Raw genomic sequence first — 21374 nt, 5'->3', positions numbered from 1 at the left:
TATTTTTTATTTTCTCCCCTCCACCGGGGTACTCTTGCGACGCGATACAAACGTCGCTGCTGACTACAGCTACAGCGAAAAGGAGCTGTGACGCGTTGGCTGTTTTGTGTGTATGTGTTGTGAGTGCATGCGTGTGTTTGCTGCGATGCTCTAGTCAAAGTGTATATATAAGTTGGTTGCGCCCAACTTTAATTTGTTCACTTGTTTCTACTTGAAATTATTCACTTAAAATGTATCTTTTAAATATTCCAAAATAATTTAAAGCTCTCTCGTATTGATATAAAATAAATTTAATAATTAATTTGTTCAACCACTCTTTTACTTGCAGATTCTCTGTTTTAGTCTGACAACATTCGAATCTGTCTTTAACAAGTATTTGTAAATATTAATTCCTCAGCTACAATTTTAATCCAGGCGAAAGCATTAAAACAATAAAATTGCAGCCCCATTATTGTACAGATAAATAAAGCTAAGAAGCAATGTTTTGCTTTAATATCAAACAAACAAAATAAATGAAATTCGATAAGGGATTTTTTTATTTATGTATATAAAACAAAAAAATATATAAATTCGTTGATCATAAGCACGATCGAAACGAGTTTGCGTGCATTACAAGAAGAAAAGAGTATATACTTTAAGAAAAAACCAGAGCAAACGTTCCGTAAATTCGCATGCGCCAATGAAAACGTCGCATCATTTACACGCGTCCGATTTCGTCGCCGGTTTCGGTTCAGTTGCCGCCGGTCCTGGTGTACAGCTGCAGCAAGGACATTTTTATAGTAACCAGAATCAGGGACCGAACGCAAGCTCCTCATATGCATCTGCTGTGGATGTAAATCCAAGAACAATCGAACACGTTAGTATTGGGATCAGTTGTGATCTGAAACCCATCATATACCAGGACTTAGAGACGGATCAGTCGCGACAACGCAGTATCATTACAAAGAAAAACGTGCCGGAGCTACAGCCACAGTATAGACCATCAACAAAGACTGGATCAGAAGCAACTGCGGTCAAAAGTAAGCGCAAGCGAGAAACAGGTGAGTGATACAGGGTGTACTATTTACTAGTGGCTTACAAAATTATCCTATCCACTCCGAAGTTAAGAAGTAGGAGAAGTATCCAGCAGGCACAAGCCAAGCGTGCTAAACTTGAACAAATCCAAATTTTTATACACTTTAGCATTTTTATAAAAAATGGAAAAGGTCTCATGAAGTTGTGCAAATGTTTGTAACAGGGGGAATGGGGCATGGCAGTATACATGAAGTATACATATTCTTAAGAATGTCCACCTTTTCGTCTGTCACTATGAGCAACAAGAACTCAGCAATTATAAGGTCACGTACAATATGTATCGGAAAAATTTCAAATAAATCATATACAAGTTTTCTCAAGTTCTTTCTCAATTTATTTACATATTTTTTTGACTAACTCTTATGAATAATTATTTGGCAGACATACATATTTCGCTGTATCTATGACATGGTATATACATATGTCCGTATAAATGCATTTTGTAAACAAAGGGAAACCAAGAGTTAAACCCCGTCCTCAATATGATATTAGGCCTGCGAAATTTAATTGATCAATTCAAACAGCTTACATACATATACTCTACACATATTACCTACACATAAGTACATATATATGTATGGTATTTCATACTCCTATCTTACATACACATGTATAAATACACTTTATTTATATTTACAATATGTAAATCCAAACAAACAGATCTCGATAGATGAAGTGAGTTGAGTTCAGGTGGACTGTGCTAAGGTTTGGAAAAGGTCAATATTAGTTGATGATAGGGACATATGTGTTCATATGTAATGATTTCGGCTATATATAATATTTGAAATTTAGTTATAAATCCTGAGCAGATCCAATATTAAGGATTCTCCAAATACTAGATTCTACAACTCTACTTAAAAAGTTTCGGCTGTGCCGCCAATAAAATTTAGGCACTGAATATTGAAATAAACCATTTAAAGCTTATGAGAATGTCGTAAATGTGATTTTGTAAGTTGGTAAAAATACACAATATATAATACAAAAACAAATCAAGACTTATGAGAATTAAATAAAAAAAACTAAAATATTTTTTTAAAAGTTTGCAATATACATGATAATATTATTAGCTCACGGCTGCTTACTTCAAAATATATCGATTCTATCTATCTCGCTTGCTTAGCAAATACATTGATTTTAATTTGTTTTGTTTCTTAAGATCGTTGGACCAGTTTCTGTAGAACTCGTTTTCTTATTTGTTTATTTTTTTGTGAATGTGTACACCTTGTGCAACGTTCATCATTTATATAGTAGCTTTCAATTTAAATATGTACTCATTTGAGCTGCAGCACCGGTACCGGCCTCCAAGAAGCAACTACAACTTCACGTGCGACCCTCGAAGTAGCTTTAAAATGGAGGTCAAGCAAGTTATAGAAACGCGACAAGAGTGAATTTAAGAAAATTTTGCTAACTTGTTGTTCACCCCATGGCTCATAACTTGCGCTATCTCGCTGCTGTACAATCGAGCATTAAAGCCTTGAAGTTTTTTCCGTTTGCTATTGTAGCCACTGCTGTTAATGGTCGCAACACCAACGTTGCTCAGATGCTTGTTTTTATAGTTGTTTTTGTGGCTGCAGCACGGAATTGTCGCTGTGTTGGTTTCTCTGAGTGACAATGTAGAGTCTTGCTTGTCTAGATTTCAAATCGCTCAGCGCTCTCTCTCTCTCTCTCTCTCTATTTGCTCGTTTGTCACAAAATACACAAACTCACAGAAACGGCGACACAAGTGAAGAAAGGCAAGTGTCTATGGAAATTGAATCTAAATTGGATTAACAAGTGCTAATAGACAATTTCCAAGCTCTCCTAGGTAAAATCTGAACAATACAAAGTACAGCAAAAATATTGAAAGAAATATCGATTTGGGAAAATGTTTATTGTATTATGTTATTTCCGTTCCGCGGAATCACGAAACTTTTGACCGCCGACCACAAGCGACGGTGAGCGATTGAAACAGAACACGTTCCATAGGTCAACTCGAGCCATTAACAAACATATGTAAAGTTATATAATTTTATAATATTTAGTAATGAAATTTTAAATTCAGTGTCCAACAATAGTGTATCTATAGTAAAAAGATCTATGATATTTTGGAGTGAACCCTATATGAATAGAGTGACTTGTAAAAAAGACCGTCGCTTTGGAGCGCTCGTCTGTGGTTATTCCGCGGAAAAAGTTAGTGCTAACACACAACCCACAATAAACGTCGTGTCGGTTGGTTGAAGAATGGGATGAAGGGTAACTCTGAGTGCGCGGCTCCGTCACAACACATAAAACGCAATTATAGAAAGTCAATCCAGAAACAACGAGATCAATTGAATCCCACCATACTCTCTATCTCGACTCTCGACTACAATCATTTTTCAAATTTTACACATGGGTTTGTTTTCTGTTGCAATAGTAATAATATGCTTTCGGCAGGTGTGCGACATCGATGACTTATTGTAAAATTTGCTGCTACAAAAAGTTTAGGTTCAAATGGTTTTTGTCATTAGTAAATTATAATAAGAATTCAAGCGGCATTTATATACATATTGAAAAATAACTTATCTCAATTATCTCTAAAAAGCACTAAACTTGAATATCTCGGAAATGTTAAAATTAGTTAGGAAAGATTCGCAAGAACTTTAACCTAACATTTACCTATTGTTGGACCCTCTTCCGCAAGTAATATTTAGCATTATATAGTGTTCACTGTCTTTTATATCCAATGATATCCAATGTAAAAATATCGATTATTGCATCTATAGTGCATAAAAAAATCTTTTGATTATTTGGCGATTCTTCGCTTTCTATGTCTTCAAGATTTTAAAGTGGATTCTTATAAAACGAATAAGTCCAAAATGTTAAATAAAATGTATCGATATTTAACTAGATTCCAATATGTCGATATAAAAAAAATCGAATTTCTAAAAATGAATTTATGAAAAGTTAGACATAAAACTAAAACATGCCTTACTTTGCTTTATAATTACTAATAAATAAGAGTCAAAAATGTTAAAAAAAAAATCAAATACAACTTGTGGATATATCGATACCGATTATGTTTTATATTCTGAAATATTGAGTTCGATAAATTATTTATTTATATTTATATTAATGTTTTCTAGCGGGTTTATACGGCTGAGGTCTACCACTAAGCGTGTATGTTTGGTGGGTCTACCACATGAGGTTTTATTACAATATTCAAGTTAAGGGTGACATTATTTAAAAAAAATTGATGCTTGCCTTTCACCTCAGCCACCATACGTACCACTCCACTCCGCCCAATGAGAATAGTAAAGTAAAAGTGTTCTGCGCTTGATCTGCTCTGTGTTGTTAGTTTCCGTGTGGTTTTTGTTACTTATTTATGTTGCTTGTTTGCACAATAGCAATTAAGCTGAAAATATTCCTTGGGTTGTTTCGTTCGAAACGTTTTTCTTTACTTTCGTATGCTTTTCTTTCGTGCTCCCATTATCGCTATTCGCACACATTTTCTGTTGGCTATAGAGACGCCTACATCGTGCCGTTGCTGACGTTCTCAGCAGTTGTTGACCGCTGAGTAGGGCAATTGTTATTGTATTCACTGGTTTTTCTTGGTTCACTTGTATTTGGTTATTTGTCGCCCATATTATACAATGGGTGGTAAGGGCTTTACTAAAGTCAGTATAAATACCTTCGGTCCGCATTTAAATCTGATAAACTTCGTAAACTCAAGCTAGTTAGTCGCGGTTGACCAATGGCTTCAGCAGAGGTAAGAAGTACTGTATTTCTGGTACAAAAAGTGGTGATCAGTGAGAATAATTATGCAAATAGATCGGCTGCTGCTTTCATTATTGACCGAAATTCTTTTATATGAAACCGCAGACGGCAGTGAAGGAGATTTATATTTAGTTCAAAAACTTGTTGATATGTTAAGGATCCTGAGTAGACTGTATCCGAAAATAATGTATTATCCATATTATATCCATATTATATATATATTAAAGAGTTTGTCCTGATTGACGGGTGATAATGATAATTAAGGGTTGCTGTGCTGCCGAATTTAGCTAGCGACCTAGAAATGTTCACCAAAATTCTATCAAAGGCGATGCACAGAAAATATTTCGTCATATTCGGATTTCGATAATGCCGACGGGAAACTTATCAAACGAAAGACGCCAAAAAAAAGTAAGATATTTCATAAATAGCCTACAAAATCAGCAAGAGATAACAATGTGAGATTTGAATTAATTAATGCTTAACTTAACCTGATTTTCGACGGAAAAAATATGTACATATGTTCGAGAGGGCTTAAACAGTGGGCTGTCTTTTTAATGCGAAAATACTGAGGGTGAAGCCCTCTAGAATTATCATGTCGCTACTCCCGTTAACCATTGTAAATATAAATCATTTAAAATATTTATAGCAGAATGCTAAAGCTAAATGCGACTTCTATCCTTTTTGTGGAGCCGGAGTTGCTGACAATTATTTCTGTAGACAAAAGTCAGCTGTTGCTGGCGCCAGTTATTAGCTGGGAAACTCCCCCCCCCCCCCACAATGCACTACATTAAAAAAGTTTCACTCAGCTTTAGCCCCATTAGATTTCTCTTTGAGGTTGATGAAAACAATGTCTCGCATTTGCTCTCCCAAGCTTTTTATACATTTGACATTTTTGTTAAAAATGGAAAAGGGTATTATTAAGTGTGAATGTATGTACACAGGGAGAAGGAGGTGGCGACCCCATGAGTTAATATATTCTTGAATCAGCCAAGACAAATGTCGATTATAGCATGTCCGTAATTCCGCTGGGTGTGTGTATGTGTTCATGAGTGCATGCGTGTGTTTGCTACGATGCTCTAGTTAAAATGTATATAAAAGCTTTAATTTGTCCACTTGTTTTATTGTGCATCTTAATATTATTATTGCTGGTTTTTGTTTGTCAAATGTTGAGGTTTTTATAAAAAACCATCTCTGATCACATAAACTATCTATGTAATTTAAATTAGTAGGATGACTTATAACTTATTTAGTTATCTCCTATAACTGTCGTCTTTTTTTTTTTTTTTTTTGTTTAATTTTGCATACAAAAAACTTTTTACAGGCTATAAAAAAAGTATTATACCAGACCCCATAATTTGAGAAATAAATAAGCTATCAATAGACCATTTAAATACTGCCCCAAAGCTTGGATAGACTTTATCACCGCAATCATGAATATATAGTGCGTAAAAAAGTATTGGTACAGCATGCATCTTTAGAATTGATGCTGCTTTGTGCCGTTATTGATTCCCCTCAATTACCGATTTATTTTAAAAATGAAACAAGTATGCAAGGAAAGGATTTTAGCAAATATATTTTGAGGAGGTATGTCTGACACCACAGTGAATATATATTCTTTGTCAATATGACGATAACCGTCGCATTTCATTTGTCTTAGAGTCTCGAACTGTTATTTTCATTTAAATTGCATTGCAAATTAGACATCAAATGAGTACGATTTTCACTAGATTTATATTCCAATTTAATAATAATAATATATTTTGCTACAAAAGTTTTCTCCATCTGGCGATTAGCTCTAGTGTAAGGAACATTGTCTCACCACACTACCTCATTAAGTTCTAGGATTGTACAATACTCACATCTTTCTCAGCTTATGCTACTCGCTTTATCTTCTCATTGGGTTACTTCAGGTCATACCAACTCTAACGCTTGCTTGAATGTCAGTGTCACTAATGTTACTAGAGGTGCAACCAGCTATGTATGCTGCCTTATAGTGCTGTTGTGTTTTTTATTTTTGCTAGAATCCAGATGCTGAGGTCAACAGTGCATTCGGCGTCGTACAATAACTTTTTGATTTTATCATATGTATATATTTTTTTCAGTTCGCTACATTGACTATACGTCTGTATTTATAATTTAAGTGAAATGAAGAGCTCAGTGCTATGCACGAATTAATATAATTGATATAAGCAAATAATGAGTTTTCTTTATGAAACATTTAATGAATGGGGTTTTCTTAAGCACTCGCTAGCTGCAAATAAATTTCATTTATTTTTCGTAATATATCTTACAAATATTAACTTTCACCAACATGCGGCGTGAGTATTCCAATGCCCACACAAACATTTTCGCCCAACGATACTTTTTTTTTATTTTGTTGTTAGCGTTGTTGAGGTTGTTTCTGTCTGTTGTTTGTATTGACAACTGCATGCAACATCTAGGCGATACCCGAAAAAGTTTAACTGAGGCGTGAGAGAAAGACAAAGAGAGGATGTGATCTAAAGGGCGACAGACATACATTCAAACGAAGAACGAAGACAGGCGGTTCATCAACAGTGAAGTGCTGTTGGCAAAACCTTCTCAAGCACTTTGCACACAAATGCGGCCCAAAAATAAATTCATATATGTACTTATATGTACATATATGTATGTATATATGTATGTACATCACGGCCTCCCACAATTTTGTATGTGCTCCACACATGCTCGAGTGTTTATGTATGCGTTCACATTTCTCTCTTTTTCTAGTGTGTGCAATGTTTAGATGTATAGATACATATGTACATATGTATGCGTGTGCTTTTACCTCATTTTTGCTTATTGCTGCTGTTGTTGTTGCTGTTTGTCGAGACTCTTGAAACCCATGCTGGCGTAAATCCGGGCAATTTAAATTTAAATTGTTTTTGTGTTTCTAGCTAATAGTATTGTTGTTTGGTACTTACCACCTTAAATACAAACAATACAAAAACAAAACAATCAAATAATAGTAAGGCAATAAAATTCGTTGATGCTAGAGCAGCGAGAGTTGGCGCTGCCAAATTTATACACTTTTGGGCAAGTTTTCAATGCAGTGTCAGCAAGTGGATCCCGCTGTCTATGGAAATTTAAATTGGAATATTTCCGATGTTATTTATCCGATCGGGAATCAAATTCGTCATATATTGTGGGCATAAATAAATTTTTTATTTATGGTGGTTAGAATTATATACTTGCCACTCACCCACGCCTCCTTCTTCATGTTACATACATTTCCACAACTATCCTTTCCCAAAGTTTATAAAAATGTCAAATCTATTTTTCTTTTACATACTGCGAGTTATAACTTGTGGCCAAGTGCACCTGTAGTTGCTTTCACTGATATTGTTCGCAGGCAATCAACTATGCAATGGAGTTAAGTACTAGCAGTAAATTATAGAATCTATAATTTTTCTTGTCGCAACCTTCTTCTTAATATCCTTTGGTTGTATAGAAAACTAGAGGGCTTCGACCCCTATTCTGCTTGCGAGTCAAGCTTTCCCCATTTTTTAGTTTTTTGATCATATTACTTTTATATTTTTCGATACACCTTGGGTTTTCGATCACTTTAGTACTATTTGAACAATTTTGAACTTATCGATCGTTTTATTTTAATTGATAGTTTTTGGAATATACGATCAATTTTTCGATGAGTTTTCCAGGTTTTCCCGGCGGAAAAACCAAAACATGCTATTTTGGTTGTTTATTTCTATATTAATATTAGAATGTATGGTAATAAGTGCGTCTAAGCATCTGTACATACAAAAACATCGATACATTGAGTTTTCGAGCCTTTATTTGTGAAAACACATCAATGATTTTATTAGTTCTGCTCCTTACTATGTAGTTAGCTAGATTAATTTCTGTTTTTCAACACATAGACATACTAATATGCAACTGAGCCGCATATGTTGTCAATAGTTTGTCCATTTATTTCCAAGTCATTCCAAATTTCATGTACGTCGAGATCCTTTCTCGCTTTGCTAAGATTTTTTTGGGATTGCATTTTCAGTTGAATAGGTATTGAGTGTTAACTCAGTATCAGTTGTCATTTGGTATTTTATGTATATGTATATGTCCTGGTCGTTATAAGCTTGCTTGTACTTATTTATTTAATTAAATTTTTTATGTGAAAGTACATAAGTACAATGTAAAAAGCATTTATGACTCAACGGTTGATGCAACTGAAGCAATTTTTATACACTTTGACGTTTTTGTAAATGTATGTAAAAGGGACAGACCCTACAAAGCATATATATTCTTGATCAGCAAGACAAACTGATTCGATATAGTCGTCTGTATGAGTGCGTATTTCTCAGCAATTATAAGAGCTAGAGCAACCAATAACTTAGGAATTATTTGCATTTACATTTAATATAGACAGCGGGGTGCGCTTGCTGACGCGCCATATATGTATTACTGCCGACGCAGTCGTTGGCGTCGCTGCTGAAGCTACAGCGAAAACGAGCTGTGACGCATCCACTGTTTTTGTCTGTGAGCGCATGCCTGTGTTTGCCATTTGCAAAGTGTATGTAAAAGTTGGTTGGCGCCCAACTTTAATTTGTCCAACTTGTTTTTTTTGTTTAGAACACTTTGACATTTTTGTAGACATTGACAGAAGTATGGACATACATCTGTATGGACATACATATTTGTATGTACTTACATGTATGAATGTGTGCCAATGATTTTGAGGCATTTTTGTTATTTTACTTTTTGACTATTCTTCCTGGTTTCTGTAGTAAACATAGCGTGAGTTATAGTCCGTTGCGTATGAAAATGATGTTGCTACGGAATAATGATGTATGATTTAATGATGTATCTCAGTCAAACACATACAACTTTACACATACATATGTATGTATATACACATATAAATCGCACACAAATTGGCAGTGTTGAGCTCCACAGAAAGACAAGTTCATATAATTTTTGCAGGCTGAGCAAACTTTCTCCGTTCTTGGTGCAGGCTCTCTCTGTGTTCTTGCGAAGAATAGTCTCGAGTGTTCTTTAGATTGCACATGCATATGTATGTGCGACCATTTACCTTTGTATGTATGTATACGTTTGCATTGCCAATGGGGTCACGCTTATGTAGCAACATTGTTGCTGGATATATTTTTGTCTTTATCGCGGACTTTTTGTAATGCAACTGGTTTGTATTGTTGTTGTCAGGTGCGTCGACAAGTGGAAATGCTTTCGCGTGCGTTGCTCTCATTGCAGCGACAAATACATATTTACCCAGCTACTGTAGCTCACTTCTCTTCTCTTATCCCAAATTTCAATATTCATATTCGTGACCCCATGTGGCATTCGTGTTTCCTTTCGTCTATTATTTTAGCTGCCCTTAATTAAATTTGCTTTGCTCTAACCTGCTGCTCCCTTGATTAAGTTTCTTAGTTTTGTATTTACGCGCCATGTTTGGTGATTTATTATTTTTCCGCTTCCGTTCAGTGAATTCAAGTCTAAAATGATTTAATATTTTGATCGTGTTTTGTTTTGTTAGTTTCAACTCTTTTTTTACCTACCCTCACTTCCGTTGCGTTGTTACTAATTGCAACATGCATTTGGATTCAATTTGCATTTTGTTACGGTTGCTGCTTCCATATGCATTTTTATCGTTATTGTCATGAGGAAGGTTTACCAACTTTCTCTCAAAACCTTTCCCCACCAATTTATTCTAAAACATCCTCATTAATAATTCCTCAATAATAATTGGTAGGTATTTAGTGTCTAGGCATTCATTATTTAGTAACTTGCCCATCGTTCGAAATGAAGAGTTGACAAGAACTTTCTAAAACATTTGACAACAAATCACGCAAACTCTTTCATATACATACACATTCACTCTTAATAATTTACGCCTACAAAAAATAGCAAAAAGAATTTGCTGAGCTTCGTAAAAAAGGATAAAAGGCATCATGAATTTGTGCGAATGCATGTAACAGGCAGAAGGAGGCGTGGCAGTATATATATTCTTGACAAACTGACTCGATATAGCTATGTCTGCCTGTCCATCTGTATGAGTGCGTGTTTCTCAGCAACTATAAGAGCTAGAGTTCCCAAATTTAGTATGTAGGTGGTCCTGAGACCAGGACAAATCGCTATTATTTTGTTTTATTTCCTCCTCCGCAAATCGAAAAAAATGGATTACACCCACAATATTAAGAAATTAAATTAAAATGTTTAAAAATCTGAAATAAAGTACACATACGCTGTCGGCGGCGTCACTGCTGACGCTACAGCGACAACGAGCTGTGACACGTTAGCTGGTTTGTGTGTATGTGTTTGTGAGTAGATGCGTGTATTGCTGCGATGATCTAGTCAAAGTGTATATAAAAATTGGTTGCGCCCAACTTTAATGCGTCCACTTGTATTATTTTTGATTTACAACCATTTCTTAATTCAAAAATATAAACTATATAAACTATATCCAATGGAACAACTTGAAAAGTGATTTTCAATAATTTAAAATTGCAACGCATTTGAACGCAGAACGCAAATAAAAGCAAAAGATTCGTTCTGTTGATTGCCAAACCGCGTCACGTTGCAAGTTTGACGTTGGCGGCAGCCACTACCGCTTCTTTTGAGGCAAAGTATTTGCGTAAGCGAGACAATTTGTTGTGCAACAGTAGCTACAAATATGGAAATTGATGTCAAGCCGTTAGCTTGGGCACAGTCCCCCTTGTTTGACTTGTTGCTGCAACAATCGAAGAGGGGTTCAAATAGAAGGCTCACGGGTCGGCCACGTGACTGAGGAATAAGTCCTTGTGTTTGACCTTGGCTGGGGCTACAAAACACCAAATGAAACCACACACTTCGATCCAATGCTGGTTGGACATTTGACCCGCGGTTGACTTTCGTATCTTTCAAATCAAATACTTCGCATTGAGGTGTTCATATTTTATTGCACTTAGCTTTTATTCTGCATGGCATAAGTTTCAATTTGACATTGGCAGGTCGCGTTTGCCCTTTATTTTAGTTGCTTTTATGACACTATTCAACGTTAGGCGTTCGGGAGCTTTGGACTTGTCTATACCCTCGGAATGACCTTCAGGGTGCGCGTGGGCTTAACTGTTTTATTCAATACTTTGTTTTCTCCTTTATGTTTTGTGCTTATACGGCTGCGTTCTGTACGCTATTTTTATGTTCCTCGCATTTGTATCGAATGTCCTCTGACGTAAATTAATTAAATTATGTAATGCCTTGAAATCCGCCGTCAAGGCAACGCCACTTAGCCTTTTCTAAATTTAGATTATCCATGTTATCCTTGCATGGGATACCAAAAACAAGAATAGATCCCTTTTGATGGATGGATAACACATGATTTCATATCTGTATGTATTTACATAGGTTTTGTTTTTAGTTGGAATGATTTATACACACTAAACTGAGTCGGCAATGACCCTAATAATTTTACATTGTACTTGTATGTATAAATAATATAGCTGAAGAAAAACATGACTTTTAAATATTTGCGACAATGGACCACGATCTTAGTTGGTAAATATGTAGATGATGCACCGTCTTTCTTATTGTTGACACTATTCCGCTTGTTAATAATATTTGTAAAATTCATTATGTGAAAAGCTCTGCCGTTGAGCCCTCCAATATTGGTCAAATGCGGGTATTGTTTATGAGGTTCTTGACGCATTCTTGAATGCGTCGCATTCGTGCTCTATTGTCTTGCAATGTTATATTCAATTGTATCGCTATCAGCCCACTTACATGACCGCACTGAGGAGCTCAGGAAAATTTTAGAATACATATTACAATAATGACAACTTTAGTTAACGGACGCTTTGTATGACTAACTGTCAATTAAATATTCTTTCGCTCGATAGATTGCGATTGTGGCTGTGTGGATTCATACAACGGCGGCACCGTTGAGGTCAGGCACGTGCAGGAGCAGGAATTAGCAGCTGGGATAGCTCAGAACGGCGTTAGTAGCAGCCTCAAGACGGCGCACACAAAGGTTGCCACTTCGGGGGGGCACGCCAACACGCAGCCCCCCAGTAAGCGATCAAGCAGCGGCGCAGACGGCGATTATCAGCTGGTGCAGCATGAGGTGCTCTACTCTCTGTCCGCAGAGTACGAGGTATGTAAAATTAAATGATCCTTGAAAGAAGGATCTGTAACTAAGATTGCTCTTTATCTTCCTTTCGTTTTGGTATAGGTTCTGGAGTTTCTGGGTCGCGGCACCTTCGGCCAGGTTGTGAAGTGTTGGAAGCGCGGCACCTCGGAGATTGTCGCCATCAAAATACTAAAAAATCATCCCTCGTATGCGCGCCAAGGACAAATCGAAGTCTCCATACTTTCACGTCTCAGCCAGGAGAATGCCGATGAGTTTAACTTTGTACGCGCGTTCGAGTGCTTCCAGCACAAGAATCATACCTGCCTTGTTTTTGAGATGCTCGAGCAGAACCTATACGACTTTCTGAAGCAGAACAAGTTTTCTCCGCTGCCTCTCAAGTACATACGTCCCATTCTGGAGCAGGTAATCGCAGACTGCCCCAAATATAACTGACTTATATCAATTCTAATGCAATCTCAATCTCTGGTCGTTACAGGTGTTGACTGCCCTGTTAAAGCTGAAGCAACTGGGTTTGATTCACGCCGATCTGAAGCCGGAGAACATCATGCTAGTGGATCCAGTGCGCCAACCGTACCGAGTCAAGGTAATCGATTTTGGCAGCGCCTCGCATGTTAGCAAAACAGTCTGCAACACGTACCTGCAGTCACGTTATTACCGCGCCCCGGAGATCATATTGGGACTGCCCTTTTGCGAGGCTATCGACATGTGGTCGCTGGGCTGCGTAGTGGCCGAGCTCTTTTTGGGTTGGCCGCTTTATCCGGGGAGTTCAGAGTTCGATCAGATACGATATATATCGCAGACTCAGGGCTTACCGACCGAGCATATGCTGAATAGCGCTTCGAAGACGTCCAAGTTCTTTTACCGCGATGTTGACTCCACTTACCCGTTCTGGCGGTTGAAGACCACCGAGGAGCACGAGGCAGAGACAAACACCAAGAGCAAGGAAGCGCGTAAGTACATCTTCAACTGCCTTGATGACATTGGGCAGGTGAATGTGCCGACGGATCTGGAAGGCGGACAGCTTCTGGCCGAGAAAACAGACAGGAGGGAGTTCATCGATCTGCTTAAGCGTATGCTGACCATAGATCAGGAGCGTCGACTTACCCCCAACGAAGCGCTAAACCACAGCTTCACGAGACTCACCCATTTGGTCGACTATGTCTACTGCAACAATGTTAAGGCCTCCGTGCAGATGATGGAAGTGTGCCGCCGCGGCGACTTCCATACGTGAGTAACAAACAAACGCCTAAGTCTCCTTAGTGTCAACCTTTATCTATCAAATCCAATTAATTGCAGAGTGCAACCTACGCCCACGCTGGTGACTAACTTTGTGCCCAGTAGCACCGAGAACATGACCTTCACTATCAACAACCAGCTGACCAGTCAGGTACAGCGTCTGGTACGCGACGGACGCCCGCTGGCGTATGAGGGTCTTTACCAGATCTACGGTGGACGCAATGTGGCACGCCAATATCCACAGGCTCGCACGGATACATTCCAGCACCAGCTGGTTTCCAACATACTTTGCCCGCCCACCTACCAGGCCATGCCAAGTCCCACCAAACATGTGGTAGTGCAACCACCGCTGCAGGTGCCGCCGCAACAGTATGTCAATGTCCCCGTGCCCGTGTCAATGGTGGAGCCCAGCTCTGGCCAACGCATGTTGCTCACCAATCGCGTGCAGGCCAGTGGAGTGGCTTGGCCACAGACTGGACGACAGATGGCGTTGGTGCCATCTTGGCCACAGCAGGCACCTGCGCATTCATTAATCGTTGACTCTACGCCGCTCTTCAACGTGGAGGAGATTTATTCCAAGCACCATCTTAACTTGCCACGAAACGATCTCAAGAAGGAGTCACCGGCTCATCATCTAGCGTATGCTTACCATCAACTTTTAAGCAATCAAGCAATCTCTAATTGGCTCTCTTTTCATGATAGCAGCAAGGGTAATTCTTATCGCGTGCCGCGTCATGAGAAAAAGGAGCACCAGCAACTGTCGCCCGTGAAAAAGCGAGTCAAAGAGAGCTCGCCGCCGCACCAGCAGCGCTACCAGCGTGCTGCTCACGTTTCGCCACAGTATCACGCCCACCACAACTGTAATTATGGCGGCGGCTATGGAACTACTGCACCCAGTGCTGTTCTGCCCTCCTCAGCGACATCTGCTAACAGTGCGTATTTTACTTTTTCCAAGCTTGAGCTAAACCTGCCACTAATTCTCTCTCTTCCAGTCACAGGCATTGTGAACGCCAGCAGCAGCAGCTCGTCCTCGGGTTCGCATCATCATCATGCCCCCGTAGCGCACGCGCAACATGGCAGCAGCAGCAGCGCCTACAATACTACTGGCCACCATGTGGTGGTCAACAACTGCGGTGGAGGTGGTGCAGCTTCTGTCGGATATCAACCCCCGATGCACGCTCAGCAGCCTCACGTGAAACAGCCCACAATTACCATCCACGATACGCCGTCGCCGACAGTGGTGCCAAGCGATGTCATCACAATCTCGGACAGCGAGGATGAGGGCGGCGAGACAGTTTCGAGCGGTACAGCACCCGTTAAGCAGCGTGTTCACGCCCAGTCCCAAACTAGTAGCAGTCTCATGCATCATCATCAGCAGCAGCAATCCCATCCCGTTAGCAACTCATCGAGCTCCGCCTCCCTGCATTGTCGGAGCAGCACCCAGCCCGTGCATCAGTCACATCCCCAACAGCAGCAGCAGCAGCAGCAACAACAGCAGCAGCAACAACAGCAGCAGCATCAACAGCAGGCTGTTAATTATGGTAATACCCAGAATTCCATGTCCTCCTCAGCAACAGTTAGCTCTGCCAATGCCAGCGGTAATCGTGTGGCCTCCAGTAGCGCCAGCAGATCTAGTACGCAGATAGGCGGCAGCGGGTGCTAGTTATCATCATAGTCACCACAATTCAATGCCGTCAAGCCACTGTAGCATTAGCAGTAGCAATAATCATCATCATTCACATCATCATGCAACATCCTCGTCGTCGTCGTCGTCGCTGGGAGGAAGCGGAAGCGGAAATGGATTTGGTGTGGCTATCCCATGCATGCCGTCACACCAACAACAACAACAGCAGCAGCAGTCACAGCAATGTTATCCGTCGTTCTCTCAAGCAACAACAACAACAACACAGCAGCAGCAACAACAACAACAGTCATCACACCAATTCCAATTCTGCTTCCACTTCCAACCAACAACAACAACAACCACCACCACTACCACATGTCCATAACCATATCCATAGTCTTCAATCTAACCTCGCCTCTGTCTCCATGTCCAGCACAACAAACACACAACTTAACGCACCTATCTCCCTGCCCAGTTCCAGCACCAGCTCCAGCTCTTCCAGCCTGTGCCCCCCAGGAGCCCCTGTAAATGCCCCTGCCCCTGCCCATGCCCATACCAATAACCCATCCTCGTCTCAGTCCCATCTCAGTCGTCATAAGTCATCGCAGCACGTGCAGCTAGTAATTCCATGCGTTACCGTAGGTGATCACGATCTGGAAGACGCTCGCCGTCGCCATCATGCAGCCGCCGCAGTTGCCGTTTCCACAGGCAGCAGTCCGAAGCACCACTACCATCAGCAGACGCCACATTATCAGCAACAGCCGCCACCGCCACCACAACTCCAATCCCAGCCCAGCATTAAGTACGAGCCGGGTCAGTCCCAGAAGAAACGAATCTTGGCCATGGCTCAAAGCGAGTGCACTTATCAGTCACAGCCTCAAGGTCAGCCCCAGCCACAACCGCAGCCTCAACAGCCGGGCCCAACATCTGCAAGCTTGCCCCAAATACCTACCAAGCAGGAGCCCGTTGAGTTTTATCCGGAATATGCCCCGCAGCCACAAGCACCGCCGCAGGTAGAGTCCAAGCGAAGCTCCTGGGCATCTGGCACTACCTCAGCGGTCTTGCCGCTGCCCAATCCTAAGCGCGAAGCGCCTTCGGTTGCCCCAGTTAGCTATGCGGCCTCCAGTGTGGCACCGCCCTTGGCCCACTCCAAGAGCAGCTCCCAAACTGCCGCCCTGTGGCCAGCGAGCGTTGCTCCGATTATGCAACCATCCGCCGTTCAACCGCATCATCATCACACCAACCACAGTCATCGGCTAGGTGGCACACCGCTGGGCGGTTCGCCCTCCTCAACGGCCGCCGCTGCCATGCTACAGCCGGATATTTACGCACAAGGCGACTTGTATCGGCGCCCCACGGTGTATGTGTCCCAAGCCGCCCCAACTTATGCCTACACCAATCGGGCAGTTGTTGCACCGCCGCCAGCTCACAACAGCTCCAGTCGCCAGGTGAGTGGAGCTAAATCTCGGGTAACACTCTAGTGGGTTAAAATGCTATAATTGTGGATTTTTCGTGCAACTAGGTGATACCGTCGCATCCGCTGCCAGCGCATATCCAGATCCCGACGCAGTACAGCCAGTTTGGACCACTCAGTCCCGCCCAGGTAGCCGCCACCAAACACTTTGCGCCCCCGAATATATGGTATGGAGCTGAATAAATCGCAGGGTTAACGAGGGTAGACGTTGACGAGGATACCAGACACCAGGGAGGCCACTACTGAAAATACTGCAAAAAGAACCACAACCACACAGCTCTCCCATTAAGAACACCATAGTCCACACAGCCTATAGTGGCGCCTAGAAATGGTTTGGTGGTTAATTGATTGACATACGCATGAGTGAGTCAAACATGCCAGAAGATGGCCAAAACAAGGCCCGAATTTCAGCTGGTTTATTCCCACAAAACCCACAAAGTTATTAACCAAATTGTATTTCGCTTGCATTCATTCAGATCTCTGGTGTCCTCAGTTGATGGTGGTAGCGGCGGTGGTGACGGCGACGGCGACAACGGCAATGACAATGACATCACACACACCAGCAACATGGCCGATCAGCACTTGCGACAGAAGCAACAACAACAGTTGCAGCTGACGCAGTGTTGGTGGTTCATGCTGCTCATGCAGCAAAGCATCATACATAACAACATCAATTTGGAGCAATCGGTTACTACAGCAGCTGGCGAACGCACGACAACAACAACGGAAACAGAAATATCAACACATCAAACCGCAAATTTACGTCTTGCCAAGATCACAAACAGCAGCCAGTTGAGAAAATGTCGTCGCAAGCGTTGAGGACTTGTCGTTTAATAAATTTGTTTAATTTCATTAAATAAATGTTAAGCACTTTTACACGAATCTTGGGGTGTAAGATGCATATATTTTTTTGTATACACACACACACTTACATATAATTACCTATATATAGATATATACATAAATATGTAATTCCTACATACAACATTGTTAGAAATTTATATACTCACACTCAATACACCTACAGCTCCTATACAAACAAATATTACACTTGCGTAGCACTTTCTATACTCCTATATGTATTCCATAAATTTTGCAAGGAAAAGCGTTTCATTATGTGTGTTGTACACTTTATTTAACTTAAGTATCCAATTGTATAGATACTATATACTTACGATTAACAGGTATTTGGCATTATCTTTACCTAAGGTACTACGGCTTCATCCATTTGTAAAGCTCAGGCTAATCAAAATAAATAAGTATATTGAAAACGCCATGAAAGCAAGACGAATAGAAAACACAAGTGAATTCAGCAAATGAATTCAATAAATACTGATTAAATTATAACGAAGAATCATACAAGTTTTTGAAGCTCTTTAGCTAGTACCTCATTAAAATGATTGTAACAAAGTTCATGCAAGACGAAAAACTGAAATAACAAATAGAAATAAGTCAAATAAAAGGCAACACCAATCAGACAGCCACAACAAATGATAACACTTAATACATATTATGCAATTGCCTTTTTATGAAACTACATAGTTTAAAAATAGTATATGCCAGAGAATATAACTTAGTAATTATTGAACAATATGATACCGCAGCAACCTTATTAGCAGTCCACGCATAGAAACAGATTTATTAAAATAGAATGTATACAAGTATCCAGTTGAACTTCGCTATATAATATACGTGTAGCAAAGAATGATACAAATTACATATGTAAACAAACATACACTTAGACACATTTTTAGAAAAGTTTGTAATGCTAAAGATAAGTTTATCCGTGTTGCAAATATATGGAATTGTATGTCTACAGATTTGTATATTAGATGCATTGCATTAAGCAATTATGTACCAACAATAATGAAAAGTGTGAAACAAAAATTAGATCAGGTACAAGAACGGTGTTATAAGACACAAATCAGACACATTAATTCTTAGATAGAGTAAGTGCTTTTTAGTCTGTAGAATGTTAATTGTTATTTTGCTTTTAAATTTTTACTCCAATTTGCAAACGAATGACTCTGCGTTTAAGTCTTTCGTTCACTGACAGTTTCAATAACATTTTCTATAAATGACTAACACTATTGGGGGTGTGGTGTGTAATCAAGCAACTTATTAGAATGTTTACTAAAGTACAAAAAGGCAAAGCAATCTAGAACATAATTAAAGAGTTTTAGATTTATAAATGTTTTCCTATTTCTAAACTAGTTGTATTTATTTGACCAACATTCGTGTAGTTCTACAACTCTTAAATATTTTTTGTCAATTAATTTTCCCTAAACGCAGAGGTTTTGCAGGGTATTTATGTTTTAGTTTTGCAATTTAAAAACATTTATTTGTTTGCCTAATCAAAGTCATCTAAATGTTAATTATGAATCAATGCCGCGCAGTTTTGAATCTTCGAGTTTTAAATGTACCCACATGTAGTACGATATGCTAAATACACACATGCATCAAAATATATGATAATATACTACTACTACTACTACTACTATTACCTATAAAATACATACATTTATATATGACGTAACGATATTCTTAATTAGGTTTCTTAACATATTTTGTAGTTGGTGTAACTATTGTCGCAAGCAATTTTTATGTGTGTGTTTTTCCTTTTTTCTCTCTTTGTAAACTGCAATGTGGACACTTCCTATTATGATACAATATACAAATCCCAATCTTTCGAATATATAAATGTTTCTAATAACAATACACAAATATCTAACCTGTTTAATGTTTAAGTGTACCAGTTTTTATGGTTATGAAGATAACGTGATTACTATAGAAATTATTATTATTATTATTACACATAAATATTTGATAATTAATCAGCTTCGCACGATATATGTGAATGTAACAAACAACAAAGTATATATTTATACAAATATATAATATGTATTGCAAATATGCGGAAAGCTATAAATGAAAGTGTAGAATATAATTATTGTGATGTAGTTTTAAAAAAGATACGATACAAAATACATGTATAAAGTGTCAAAAATATTTTGTCCTTGTCGTAAATAGCCAGTAAATAAAATTAACGAAACAAAACAAGTAAATTTCAAATTATTATAAATATTGTTATTGATGCGGAATATATATACTAAAAACTATGAATAGTGTACATTAGCTTTTAAGAATGCAAGCAAAACAAATGACTATACAAAAGGGCAACAATTAACTTTTTTACAAATGTCATTTTATTTTTGTCTGTTAAATATAAAAATTAAAATTAAACTTTTAAACCATTTTTTGTAGTTATAATCGATGATTAATTAGCAGCTATAGGCGATAGTAAGAAACGTTAGTGTTGTGACTATGCGAGTACACTCGTACATAAATTTATACACACATTTAAACAAACATAATTTATATACATAGGTAATAATCACGCGCTTGAGTACATTTACATGTACATATGTGTATTACCTAAAAATATATGTATATCGAGAATCAGTTTATCTGAATTAGAGCAAAAATAGCTAGATGACACTCCTCTTTTGTAAGAGATGTGAGTACAGGCGGCAAAATTTATGTTAAAACTCCTTTTGCTGTCTCTGACTAGACACACATACATTTGTAGGAAAGATGAAAACATGTATAGACATAATAGATGTGTTTTTATAGAAATTTTATGGACCATTTAAAATGAAAACTTAAGCAACAGCGATAAACGAAGAAATTATAAGTCTTTTTAATCTAAGGTATAATGTTTGATTCAAAGGCGTTTTGTGCTAAAAATTTGATGGTTATTGTATTAATTTCTTACACTTAGGATTACACAAGGATTAAATACTTATTAAATACACGAACATGAGAATACTAAGCGCTAAATACAAATTATTATGTATACTAACTGAACAATGTAAAGTTAATAAACTTACAATTTATACCTAAACTTTTTAGAAAAGCAACAAGCAAATCAAGAACGCTTTAAATGTAACAAAATCGAAACGTTAATAGACTCAACCAAATCAAGTAAAATAAAACAAAAACAATACACTCAATAACTATTCACAACACAGACATTGATATAGATATAGGCCGATATACCGATATACAAGTATAAGTAAGAGTAATTGCAACGCAAACAATGTTTCAAATACTTTTTTTTT

General features: G+C 38.6%; 1 protein-coding gene across 4 annotated transcripts; it reads left to right on the top strand.

Annotated features, from left to right (window-relative positions):
• Positions 1-564: 564 nt before the first annotated feature.
• Positions 565-20458, top strand: LOC108600038 (homeodomain-interacting protein kinase 1). 4 transcript variants are annotated; one of them, XM_033294772.1, is made up of 10 exons: positions 565-1019; positions 12669-12922; positions 13001-13321; positions 13395-14146; positions 14216-14794; positions 14858-15087; positions 15148-15696; positions 16422-17227; positions 17302-17616; positions 17730-20458. In XM_033294772.1, exons 1-9 carry the CDS (start codon positions 680-682, stop codon positions 17434-17436), a joined length of 3966 nt encoding a protein of 1321 aa, XP_033150663.1. In that variant the 5' UTR covers positions 565-679; the 3' UTR covers positions 17437-17616; positions 17730-20458. The 4 variants fall into 4 exon arrangements, with proteins under 4 accessions (XP_033150663.1, XP_017842873.1, XP_017842872.1 ...); XM_017987384.2 differs by having other exon boundaries at positions 565-1040; positions 14861-15087; XM_017987383.2 differs by having other exon boundaries at positions 565-1040.
• Positions 20459-21374: the final 916 nt, after the last annotated feature.

This window comes from Drosophila busckii, unplaced genomic scaffold (assembly GCF_011750605.1).
Source record: "Drosophila busckii strain San Diego stock center, stock number 13000-0081.31 unplaced genomic scaffold, ASM1175060v1 chrUn_07, whole genome shotgun sequence".
Lineage (NCBI taxonomy): Eukaryota > Metazoa > Arthropoda > Insecta > Diptera > Drosophilidae > Drosophila > Drosophila busckii.
This window is presented reverse-complemented; position numbering and strand designations above follow the sequence as displayed.

Bases quoted from the DNA above. Each gene is read 5' to 3' on its own strand.
- LOC108600038 (XM_017987383.2), top strand. From the start codon at position 680: ATGAAAACGTCGCATCATTTACACGCGTCCGATTTCGTCGCCGGTTTC. The intron at 13,322-13,394 runs GTAATCGCAGAC...TGGTCGTTACAG, and splicing joins TACGTCCCATTCTGGAGCAG to GTGTTGACTGCCCTGTTAAA. The intron at 17,228-17,301 runs GTGAGTGGAGCT...TCGTGCAACTAG, and splicing joins ACAACAGCTCCAGTCGCCAG to GTGATACCGTCGCATCCGCT.